Consider the following 12,660-nt stretch of genomic DNA (forward strand, 5'->3'; position numbering starts at 1 on the left):
AAACTTCCTTCCACCATGAAAATTGGTGATTTCTATATAAATTATACTTCTGGAGACTATTTAGCCTTTCCTGTTTCTCTCAAATTACTCCAGATTTCCTAGCCCTCCAGCACTGACTACTTATAAGGCTGGTTTCTTGGTGACCAACTTGATGTTGTTTTTTGTACCTGGATCTTTGACTTAATTTGTATAAGGAATACCCATAAGGAATAACTGTAATGTCCCTCATTTATGTCCCTCTTTTCTCCTCTGACACAACCGAGGTCCCGGTATAAGACTTTACTCCTAGGATACTGCAAAAACCTTCTAGGAGTCTCCCTGACTCTTTCACTTCAACCCACTGTCCCTGCTTCTATCAAAGTGCTTTAACATAGGAGGGACTGTGTTGCTCTCCTATTCAATAAACTCTCATGGCCTTATTACCTTCAGGAGAAAATATTAAATACTCTGACTTTTAAAACCTTCCCTCCCCACCTTTCCAGTTTTTTTTATCCTTTCTTCTCTTCCTCCAACTCTATGATTCAGCTACAATGGCCTTTTTGTTACCTTATACACATAGTTCATTTCTAGTCTCTGCCTTTTCATTGACTATCTTCCAAGACTTGAATACCTTCCACCTTCATCTCTGCCTCTTGGCTCCCCTGTAATAAAACAGGGGGCTCAAGCTAAGTCCTCAAGCTAAGGACTCAACTTAAATCTCACTACTAGAGGCTCCTCCTAGTCCCCCCAACTTCTAGGGCCTTCCTTCAAGGCCATTTTTCATTTTTTTGTTGATCAGTCATTTTAATCGTGTTCAACTCTATGTGACCTTTTTTTGGAGGGGGAGGGGGGTTAGGTAAAGATGCTGGAGTGTTTTGTCATTTTCTTTTTTATCTCATTTTACAGAAGGGGAAACTGAGGCAAATAGGGTTAAGTGACTTACCCAGGATCACATAGCTAGTAACTGTCTGAGGCCAGATTTGAATTCAGGTCTACTGACTCCAGGCTTGGTGCTCTATCCATCGCACCATCTAGCTGGCATCCATCAATTTTATACGTACCTTATCTGGAGATACCTGTTTGCTTGTTGCCACTCCCCCACCCCTTAGAATGATCTTCTTGAAAGCAGGACTTTCCCCCCTTTCTTTCTTTGTATCCCCAGCACTTAGCACACAATAAGCACTTAAGAAATGGTTGTTCATGTTTAACATATATTGGCTTTCTTGCCATCTAGGGGAGGAGGTGGGGAGAAGGGAGGGAAAAATTTAGAACAATAGATCCATGTTGAAAAATTATCCATGCATATGTTTTGAAAATAAAAATCTATAATAAAAAAATAGAAATTAAAAAGAAAAAGAAATGGTTGTTGATTTGACTTATAGTCTTAGAAAATTGTCCAGAACAATGAGAGGTTAAATGATTAATCCAAGATCTTGCCGTCACAGTGTCCCATAGGGAGGACCCGAATCCTTGACTCCAAGGATCCACTCACAGTCCATATCTCCTGCTCTGTCACCACTTCTAACTAATTATGTCTTTCCTGTGGAAGGAGGGAAAGGGGAAAACGGGCTTGCTGAAAATTTCTCTGTAACTCTAATAACCAAGGTCTGGCCCTGCTTGTGGGGCCCAGCCCTACTGCTGCCCACCAAGCCCCGCTGCTGCCCACCAAGCCCCGCTGCTGCCCGCCAAGCCCAGGTACCTCCGACCATTCTCCGGTGATCCAGATGTATTCACATGGCTGCAAGCTGCAGCTCTCCCGGTCCGCCGGCCGCTGGCTCGCGTCGCAGTGAAGGCTGTGTTCCTCGACTTCGTTTCCATTCACACACACCACCTTCCGGTACCTGGAGCCCGCTCCACACGTCTTAGTGCACTGTCAAAACACGAGAAGGGGGTACCAGATGACACGTGGGATGTCACCTGTAGAACATCCAGGAGGGCTCGGAGCTGGCCAGCGGGAAGCTCCCCCATGCCCAAGATACTCTGTGGCTCTAAGTCCGCCGCCTCCTTCCAAGCCACTGAGAAAGGCTCCCATGTAGCATTTAGGTGTAAATTTATCCCAATAAAGTGACTCGCAAACCATGAAACCCAAGAACCTAGAGTTCTAGCAGGAGCACGAGAAATTAGATGTAGGTACATCCACAGAGTGGATTGGGAGAAAGAGGCCCCAATTTGAATGTCTATCACTGAATGACCTTGACATTTTACCTTTTCCATGAACCTGCCTCAGTTTCCTCATCCGTGAAATGAGGGGCGAGACTAGACCAAGAGTGCTTTAATATTCTGAAAACTGCAAGTGACTGTGATTAGATTCCTTTGTAATCATATGTATTTTATTTTGTGCACCATTCTGAGAAAGGGCCCACAGATTTCACCTGATTGCCAAAGGGGTCATTCTAAAGGTTCTGGGGTAGAACACTAAAACTGGAATCAGGAAGATCTGAGTTCAGATGCTGCCATAGCAAGTCTGGTCTCTAGCTACCTCAGTTTTCTCATCTGTGAAATGGGAATAATATTAGCACGTACTTCACATGGTTGTTGTGAGGACCAAATGAGATAACATTTGTAAGGCACTTAGTAACAATGTCTGGCAAATACTGGTAAGTACTTAATAAATGTTTGTTTCCTTCCCTTCTCTTATCACTGGAGCCCTGATTTAAAACCAAAATCTAGTACTCTATTAACCAAAAACTCAAAATGGAACCTGCCTTAATGTATATTTGTATATGGTTATGCAAATTTTTTTCTCCTACTATTCCTTCTCATTTCTTCAGTCATGGAACCTACTGATTTAGAATGGAAGTTCTTCCATTGGGATTCCCAATCTAAAGGCTAGATTTTGGGGGAGGTGAGAGCAGGAGGGGGATCCATAAAATCGAATGGGAAGAAAATCTATATAATTTCACTAACTTTCAGTTTCCTTTGTAATCCTCTCTAATTTATTTTATGTTTTAAAGATATTATTCTGAGAAGGGATCCATGGATTTCACCAGATAGCCAAAGGGGTCCATGACCTAAAAAAGAGATTTATTATTTTAATGAATAGAAGAATCTTCAGACTAGAGAATTCTGGTAGCTGGCCCACGAGCTCCCCTAGCATCATTTAATTTCTAAAAAGTATTCTGAAATGTCATTATGGATCTTTGGAAAATACGACCAAATGAATAGCTAATAATTCCGGGCTGCCTTGATTCACGGGATACTCTATAATTCAGAAAGAGGAAATAATTGAGCAGCTGAGCTCCCTGAGACAGCTAATGCTAACAGGCAACATCTTCCTTTTAATGTACTTACCTCAAAGTGGAGCTAGAAGCCCCGACTAGTTATTAATTTGAAAAAAATGAGGAAAAGGACTTATCAGCTGTAAAAGGCTTCTAAAATGTTACCGTTTCCAACTAACTGGATTAGCCCATGGACGATGATGTGAAAGGAATCATTTGCTGTAATGGGCTGAAAATTTCATGCCTGGAAGACTGCTTTCCAGTCACTGAGAACTTGAGAACACAGCAATCAGCAGGAAGGGCCCCAAACTTAGAGAGGCCGTCCAAAGCCATGTCACATAATCTGCTGTTTGAGGTCGATTGCTTTTCCCTGCCTTCGTTTTCCAGACTATGTGGGCAGAAAAGCATAGCCCCCTAAGAGGAAATTGGGTCATATTCTGAGGAGGTTTTGCTGAATTCTTTTGCAGTTGGGACCAAAGACTGAAAATGATTTTTCAAACGTTCAAAACAAATGCCTTTTGCTTCTTTGTTGTAAATCAGTAAGCAAATGGAAAAATCAAAGGAGTAAAGAAATGTAAAATGCAAAATTATTTCTGGAAATATCATAATGAAAATTGAATTTTTCTAGGGAGATGGGGGTAAGGGACAGTCTTTCAGGCACTGTGTGGTGACAATGAGCATTCTGAGACTCCAGTATCTCCCCAATGTCCCCAAAGTAATTCCTATTCATGGGATTTCCTTCTTATAACTTCAATGTCATGGTTATAGTTTTCTTTTTGTCAGTTTAAATGTAATTTGGGATTCAGAGCTCTTAAGCATAAAACAGTAACCCATCAGTTCACAAAATGAAACACCTACTAAGGACCTAGCACATGGTCTGGCGTACAGTAGACACTTAACATGTGTTGCCTGATTGATCAGTTGAAACTGCCTATTGTGGACTTCTTTCTTTTCTGACTATGGCTGGTTAGTTCATTAGGTTGAAAAATGAGACTGTGGGGGGATTGATTCCCCCACAAACCAGTTAACTTCATTCTACTCCAGCAGTTCAGTCTACCTCTGAGGGATTGTGGGTAAATGGGTATGGATGGAATGACGCCATCCTTCCTTTGCACTGGGAGAAAAAAAGTAAACAAAAGTCCCTCAAAATCCCTGTTTTTCTGTTTTTTCCAACTTCACATCCTAAAAATTACCTCTTGTTAATTTATAAAAATAAATGATAATAAAAATTAAAATTATAAACATTTACATTCAGATATTTAATTTTACCCTGCCTGAGGAAGCTAGCAAGAATCCTTATCATCAGCCCCCTAGGCAGATCTTCAAAACCCCTTTCTTCTGGTTAGAGAATCACTTGAGTTTTTTTTTTCCTTACTTTTCACTATACACTCAAAGAAAATGCATGTAACCAAAAGGCACAGACCTTCCTAATTCTTCTGAATTTGGGAACCAGGTTGATATGGAAGTATAACCATAACATAAATGAAAGAAAACTTCTATAATAAATAAAAGACCCATCTCCTATTTCTAGAGTTCAATCATAGAATGTAAGGTTTCTGAGGGCAGACATTGTTGTTTTTGACTTTGTATCCCTAATACAGTGCCTTTCACATAGTAGGTGTTCAAAAAATATCTTTTGAATGGATGAATTCCCCTCTCACCAGGATTCTCGTCTGTGGCTCTCCTAAAGATTTTCCTTGTCTATACTCTCTCCTCCTCCAATCCAGTCTGTATTTTGCTCTTTCACATGGATTGAGCTAGAAATGTTCATACTGTATCTTTCTTTTGCTTAATAATCTTCAATGGCTCCCATTTTCCAACTGAAGGTCAAATACCCTTGACTAACATTCAAAGCCCATAGCAACCTGCTTCCCATCACTATTTCACCTATGTGATGGCCAACAAACTGCATCACTCTCTGCTCCCAGTAACAAAGATGGCCTGAGCTCTCCTGCCTGTTTCTTTTCCTGTTGTTTTTTATGCCTCGGGAATCCACAAGGAAATGATGAAATAATAATGTATTTATTCTAGGCAGCGAGATAAAAGTAGTGGATAAAACTGGTCTTGAAGTTAGGGGGATCTGAGTTCAAAGCCAGTCTCAAACATTAGCTGTTTGACCCTGAGCGAATCATTTAACACCAGTCTGCCTCAATTTTTTCAACAGTAAAATGGGAATTATAACCACAACTCCATCCCAGGACTGTTTTGGATAATCAATTTATATTTGTAAAATGTTTAACATCGTGTCTAGCACATAGGAAACGTTTAATAAATGCTCATTACCTCCTTATTGCCTTCAGGCATTGGGGATATAGAGCCTGCACAAAGGTGTGAGATAGGAAATGGAACACCATATATGGGAAATAGCGAATAGAACCCTGACTGGAGCCAGATGGTGGAGAGTTTTCAATGCCAAACAGGGGAGTTTATATTTTATCCTCCTGGAATTTCTCGAGAAGGAGTTTAACAGTCAGAAATGTTCTTTAAAAAATGTCAGCTGGAGAGCTTAATGAATAGTAAAGTACCTCTCTTTTGAATAACTCAAGGTACTTTTGAATTTATGCCTCAAATTTGCTCTGTGTGTCCAGAAGGTGCTCTAGTCGCCATCTTCACAAATGATCAAGTTGAGGCACAGAAAGGTGGCCTGAGGATTATTACTGAGCTAGAGCTGAAAACTAGCTTAGATGCAAATTTCTTCACTTTACACATAAAGAAACAGGTTCAGAGAGAGCACTCCACTTGCTAAAATCTCTCAATAAATGAAAGGAATTGAAACCCAGTATTTTTTTAATTCCCAGCTTACTTTTTATTTTTCACAGAAGTCTTTCCATCTAAGGGCCAAGTAAATGTTTAAACATTAAATAAATATTCACTAGATCTGTATATTGTATAGTTCTCCTCCCTCCAATATCTTCTTTGAAGTCTGAAAGCCCAATTCTTCCCTGGTTGTATTGCCCTTTTTGATGGGGGAAGATAGAATGCTTCCTATAGCTTTTCTAGCTGTCCTTGAAATGCAGAAATTGTTCTCTCTGGGGATCTCCAGCATCTTCAAGAGCCATTTTTCAGACCGTTGAGAGTCTGCTAATCAGCTGATCCCAAGAAAGAATATAATTACACAGGGGTGTAATTTTTTCAGGAGAGGGGAAAAATGTGCCAGCCACAGACTGTAAGAAAGTCCCACTTTACACTGTGAGGTAGGGAGGGATCACCCAGGAAAATCACAAACTTCAAGCTGGGTTGGAACACCCAGTCTGGGTGGGGTTCTGTGGGGGCTGTCATACATCTGGAGATCTCATGTTTCTTGACATTCCTCATCAAGAAGGGATGTGGAAGACCCCAAGAAATGGCCACAAGGACAAATCTGGGCTTTTCTTGCTTTTTTTTTAAGTCACAAAAGGGCTGTTATTTTATTTTTTTCTTTTTGTAGTTTTCTTTCAAACACATAACTTAAAAAAAAAAAAAAGACTTGGAAGCAAAGCCAGAACACGGCATTCAGAAAGCAGGCAACAGTTGTGTAGTAGTTGTTAAACAGTGACTTATAAAGAAGTATTTTTCCAACCACCACCAGATTCTAGTCCTTCATGCATGGACTTTAAGAACTACCACCGTTCAGTGCCCAGACCTAAGAACCATGTAGAAAAAACAACGTGATCCCTGAATGTCCACCTATCACCAATGGGAGAGTTAGCAGAGTGGAAAGAGTTTGCCCTGGAGTCAGCAGAAAAGTGTGTACAGCTGTAGCCTCCAGCCTCAGGTGCATAAGGTATGACCACAATCGGGGCTTCTGACCTCTCTGCTTCTTCATCTGCAAAGTGGGGATGAGGGCACCAATTTCATAGGTGAGCTAATGTGCATAAAGAACATCACAGACCTTATTGCACAATAAATGTGAGCTATTATAAGGAAATGAACAAAGTTCCTTCATATTTCATAGGCACCCAACAAATAATTGCTAATTAGTGGGTTGAACTGGATGTCCCATGGATATCTTAAACTCAATATGACCAAAACCAAACCTATTAGTTCTCCTAAGAATTCCTTTCTTCCTAATTTTCCTAACATTCTTTTTTATTTGTTTGTTTGTTTTGGGGATTGTTCTACCTGTTAACACAACAGCTAAAAAATTGTTAACCACCTTCTTTGTAATCAACTCATTGTGTTACTGAATTGATTCAAGATTTGGAGCGTGATATGATGAAGAGAGAGCTAGTCTCTATTAGATCAAAAGTGGAATCTTCCTCGAAGATAAGAAGACCTAAAATCTGCCTCAAATACTTATTAGCTGTGTGATCCTAGACAAGTCACATTTTTTTTTTTCATTTTGCCCTCTCATCCCCAAGAAAAACAAGTTTCTTGGGCAAGAATTACAGTATCCTAAAGCAGAATGGGTGGTCTATGGAGTTCACAGATTCCCTATCCATTTTAGGCTTGATATAAGAAAGGCTTTTTGACATTGATCAGAATGATCCATGAATGGAATGGGTTGGCTCTTGAGGATGAAGGTCATCTCTCATTGGTGGTCTTCATTTAAAAGTCAGATGAGCAGTTGTGAATATACAACTGGGTTTCTTAGTGCCTGTGGGTTGGAGTAGAGGGCCACTGAAGACTCTTTCAGCTCTTGAAATTCTAGGAGTTGTGACCCTGAGCAAGTCACTTAACCTCAATTGCCTCAGGGGGGAAAAAAAAATTCTAGGAGTACATTTCCTCATCTATAAAATGGAGATACTAACACTTACTTTAAAAGTCTGATGTGAGGCTCAGATAATGTGATATATTTAAGGTGCTTTGATTGCTAGCTGTTATTAATATTCGTATTGTCCTCATTGTTACCGTGAATGACTAAGAACATGGCTCCTCTATGGATTTGGATGGGAAGTTTCATTATGGATTGCTTCCTAATGGGCGCCTTTCTCTTCTATTATCTGACTAGTGAACCCCCCATTGCAGGACAAAGATGGGTTTTGGTTTGGTTTTTGTATCTCCAGCACCACGCATGGCACCCAGCGGAAATTAGGTGCTTAAAAATGCTGAGCTGGAGTGGAAGGGGCATAAATCTACTTTGTGGTGCCCCTCCCATCAGGTTCCATTCATTCTCTGCTACAGACTTTCCTCATCATGAGACAGGAAACTAAGTAGAGGGTTCCACACTAGAGACAGTCTACTTGATGCTCTTACTCAAAGAGTGCTTCATTAATCTTTTCAGTGCTACAGATAGCTCTGTCTGGCTTCTTTGAAAACTATTGTGAGGGAGGGACCGAAGAGACCTCCATGGGTACTGGATTCATTGAACTTTCTGTTCTTATGCTCAGCAAATGGAATCATTTGAAGGGAGAATAAACAAACAAATGTTGCCTGCAGATGAAATTAATATACGCGCTTATTCACTTTGTAGGGGGGAAGATCATTTCACCTAATGTGTTCAAGACAAGATTTGCATTCTTTGGCATTCAAGAGGAACTTTCGATGTGGACTGAGGACCAAAATGTTCATTTTTGTGGTTGTTTCAAGAATTGAAAATATTTGGCCAAGGTGTTAGTACTCAGTTTAGAGTCATTCCCAATACTTGCTCGCTTTTCAGGGCTTGGAACATTTAGCTAGATTTAAATCTGGTGCAGGATCAGAGGGGAGGGATGGAGGGAGGGAGACAGAAAGAGAAAGAGAAAGAAGGAAGACAGACAGGCAAGAAGGAAAGAAGGGAGGAAGAAAGGAAGGAAGGGAGGAAGGAAGACAGGAAGGAAAGAAGGAAGGGAGGGAGGGAGGAAGAGAAGGGGGAGGGAGGAAGGAAGGAAGGAAGAAAGGGAGAAAGGAAGAAAAGAAAGAAAGAAAGAAGGGGGGGAAGGGAGGGAGGGAGGGAGGAGGGAGGAAGGAAAAAATGAAGAGAAATAAAGGAAAAAGGCCTAAAATTAGAATATCAAAGGGAAAGATATGGTGATATTCTTGTTAAAAGTGAGACAGGAAGGTATTCCTCCCCTCTGTTTTGGGTCAATCATGTTGGTACCATCCTTAGGAAGAAATGAAGAATCAACATTATAGAGTTACCCCTTTTTGATTTATTAAATGTAGTCAGCTCCAGAGTAAAACAAAGCATGCAACAGTAAAATGGACTAAAAAGCACTGACAATTCTATTAGTCTCCCTCTTTTACCAACAGACCAATTTTAATTTCATCTGTCTCACATATCTCTTAGCTGAGACACCAAGATCCCTTCCCCATCTCAAGTGCTAACAAGGAGAGAAATTGTCTGAAGGAAGAAGATAAACAAATACCCTAGATGGCCATACTCTATATAATTAATACCTGACGGATTGACAAGATTTACCTTTAAAAGGTAGAAAGTAATTGCTTTTCCGCATAACAGGAAGAGGGAAGAAAATCAGCAGAAATGGCATAAAAGCAGTGTGTGTGTGTGTGTGTGTGTGTGTGTGAATTAAGGAAGATTTCAGGAAGCCACCAGAAAAACAATAAGATTGTTAGGAGATGCTAGGTTTGGAAGAGTCCAGAAGACATACTTTCTCCCTCTAACTCCTGAGTAAGACTTCCAAAACCTTATGACATTTTATTCTAAAAACTCTCCCAGAAAAACGATTCCCCTGGAGCAGGGATCTCTCATTTGGGGAAGGGGCTGAACAAATTGTTGGTATGTGGATGTAATACGATATAACTGTGTCGGAGATATTCTAGGACTTGACTAAAGTCACACAGGCTGGGAGTGACAGAGCTTTGGCCACAGGACCATCGCTATAGATCTAAAAGAGGTCCCGGACGTTGCCTAATCCAAAGGCTCCATTAGATGGAGGATTGGAGATGAGGAAACTGCTGGGTATTTGAGCTGCCCAAGGCCGACACAGGCAGTCCATGTCAGATGTGAAAATCTTAGCCAAGGCCTTCTGATTCCAAAGTCCATGCTCTTCACCACTGTACTATGCTTTTTCTGAACCAAATATTAACTTTGAGTGGAAAACCCCACAAAATAATACTTTCTATTCATTATGACTCAGAGGAGCAGTTACTTCAGACCATATACTTTGGGTTTTGTCTTATTTTTAAGTTCTCAGACCCTTGGAAATTTTAGTAACAGTTGTTGTGACTAAACAACACAACAGTCCACCAAGATAAAATGTATTTTGGGAGATCTCACTGAAGCCTGCAGCGAACTTAAAAAAAAAAAAAAAATTAATGGGATAGCAGCAGTTGAGAGACTTTCCTCCGCCTCCTTCTAATCTATTCTCTCATCCTTCCCTCCTTCTGAACGAAGTGGGCTCTTTCTCACAGTTAGCTGAACTTGAGCGTTCAGAACACCGTCACTACATTGTACAAAAAAGTACAATCTCTCCCCCCAGCACTCAGCCCTGTAAATCCTGGCGGTCTGACAGGGGACTCTGCTGGAGTCAGAGCAGTCGTCCTCCCTCAGTGACTGGACTTCATAGCAGAAGTAACGTGATGCCGGCCGGTGAACATTGGGGGTGGGGGGATCAGGGAGGGAAGGGCGCCCGCCAGCTGCCTGCCCCAGGCCCTCTACTTACACTCTGCCATTCCTCTGCCCTCCAAGTGTACAGTGGACACGCCGGGGAGTGGCAGGTCTGCTCGGATGCAGGTCTCATGTACAGGTTGCAGTCGGTATCCCTTGTTTTGTGGGCTCCAGTCCGACAGTCCACATTCCTCTGCTGGACTCCTTGGCCACAAGACACGGAGCACTGAGGAGACAGAGTAAGTGGGAGCTTCTTATAATTTTTTTGGGGGTGGGAGAGCAATGGGAGATAGAATGGAAAAAGAGGCTTATATTCTTAATGAAAAACCTTTTACAATTATCTGGAATTTTTTTTTTTTTTTGGTATTTTCAAAGAAAGTAATCAAAAATAGAGCCTTAGTTCTAGAAAAAGACCAATTTTGGAGTCTTCTTTCGAGCCCTAGAAGTCAATATTGGAAGCGCAAGAAATCACGATCACTTTGTCGCTGGAAACTAAAAATCTGAATGAAAAGGGAAAAAATCAGGGACAATACTAGCACAATATAAAAATAGGGGAGGTTACATCAACTGAGCTACAAAAATACATCTGAAGATTTGGGGTGCTTGAGAATTAAAATAGAGAGTCAGAGAGGAGTTTTGTAGCATGATTTTGGGGAAAAACAAAACAAAACAAAACAAGCTGTGGAAATATAAAAGCAATCACTAAATACATTATAACCATAGCAGATACCTCCTCTCTCATCTATTGCCTTGCCAAATGTTCTCCCAACCGATTTTATTTTCGTATTAGTATCTATTTACAAATATGGATGCATATATCAAAAGGACAGGGATAGAGGTAGGCAAGGAAGAAAAGAAACATTTTTTTAAGTGTCTTCAGCTCTTGAAGAGATAATGTAAATCATATGAAAATAGTTTATTGATCCAACCCCACAATATGCCACATTAAATCTGCAATTAACTTTTCTTTAAATTAATTTTTTATGGTTCTTTATAGTGAGGTTCCATAATCTTGCTTGTGAGTAGGATGAGAGTGATTGCTTTTATTAGGGTTTAGACGATGAGAAAAGAAAAACAATATTTGATTAGGACAGACATTCTTGGTCAAGAGAAATGTTTGCCAGACTATAGGGCCATCTCCACCTTCTTTAATGGGGCTGTTACTAACAAACACGTTCAACACGTATTAAGGTCACAAACATCTAAATGGAACTTCTTAAATAATAGAATTAAGCTTCTGACACAATGCAAAAATTCTCTTTCAATTAGCATGCAGGAAAATTCATCATTGGGTAAGACTAATGAGAATTCGCTATCAGGAAATATCATAAAGCATAACCAAATGAATTCTTCCAAATAATCATTTTTTCCCTTACAGATATTCAGCAATAAAAGTACCCTTCTTTAGAAGGCTGCCCATGCATCCAAATTTATTCAAATTTTCCCCACGTGAACACTGATATGACTGTCAGTCTTTAAAGCTTTATAGGAAAGTTAATTGGATAACAGGCAAAGATTATGAATAAGTATGGATAGTATTACCTAAGGCTGAACCCATGGAAATAGGAGCTAATACATTTGGGGCACACAAAGAATAAAGCTTTTAAGGTCAACTTTGCTCCCTGGGGATTGTGGGGATGAAGGGATCCGAAGTCTAAGCTACCAAAAACAGAGGGTCTGCTGGCAAGTGGATATTTAAGGCACAGGTAACAAGTATAATGGGCCATTCTATAGGGTAAGCACTTCGCCAATGACAGAAATCCCATTGAAGGCAGAGAGCAAAACGAAAAACAAACCATTTGGCTGACATTCAATTGTAATATTGTGTCTTCACTGGAAAAAGCAATCGTGTTCCAGGATAAATTGTCTGAGCAATAACCCATAGCAACCAAAACCCTATATAGATTTCTGTTAAATGGCAGCTGTGTGGCAGTAATGTTAGCACAGGACTTACAGGCTGAGCCCAAACCCTTAAAATGTTTTAAAAACCTAAAA

General features: G+C 40.4%; 1 protein-coding gene and 1 long non-coding RNA gene across 2 annotated transcripts in view; one reads left to right on the top strand and one right to left on the bottom strand.

The window, feature by feature from the left end:
- The window catches only part of ADAMTS9 (ADAM metallopeptidase with thrombospondin type 1 motif 9), a 181,957-nt gene that overhangs the window by 27,678 nt on the left and 141,619 nt on the right, over positions 1-12,660 (bottom strand). Inside the window, exons 30-31 of the mRNA XM_051980189.1 lie at positions 10,721-10,891; positions 1,679-1,849 (exon numbers count right to left, since the gene is read on the bottom strand). Coding sequence (XP_051836149.1) covers positions 1,679-1,849; positions 10,721-10,891 — 342 coding nt within the window. The remainder of the gene's footprint in view (positions 1-1,678; positions 1,850-10,720; positions 10,892-12,660) is intronic.
- LOC127550926 (uncharacterized) overlaps positions 10,809-12,660 on the top strand; it is a 32,884-nt gene continuing 31,032 nt past the window's right edge. The window contains exon 1 of the long non-coding RNA XR_007950973.1: positions 10,809-10,904. This is a non-coding gene — a long non-coding RNA (uncharacterized LOC127550926). The remainder of the gene's footprint in view (positions 10,905-12,660) is intronic.

The sequence above is a fragment of the Antechinus flavipes genome, chromosome 1, assembly GCF_016432865.1.
Source record: "Antechinus flavipes isolate AdamAnt ecotype Samford, QLD, Australia chromosome 1, AdamAnt_v2, whole genome shotgun sequence".
Lineage (NCBI taxonomy): Eukaryota > Metazoa > Chordata > Mammalia > Dasyuromorphia > Dasyuridae > Antechinus > Antechinus flavipes.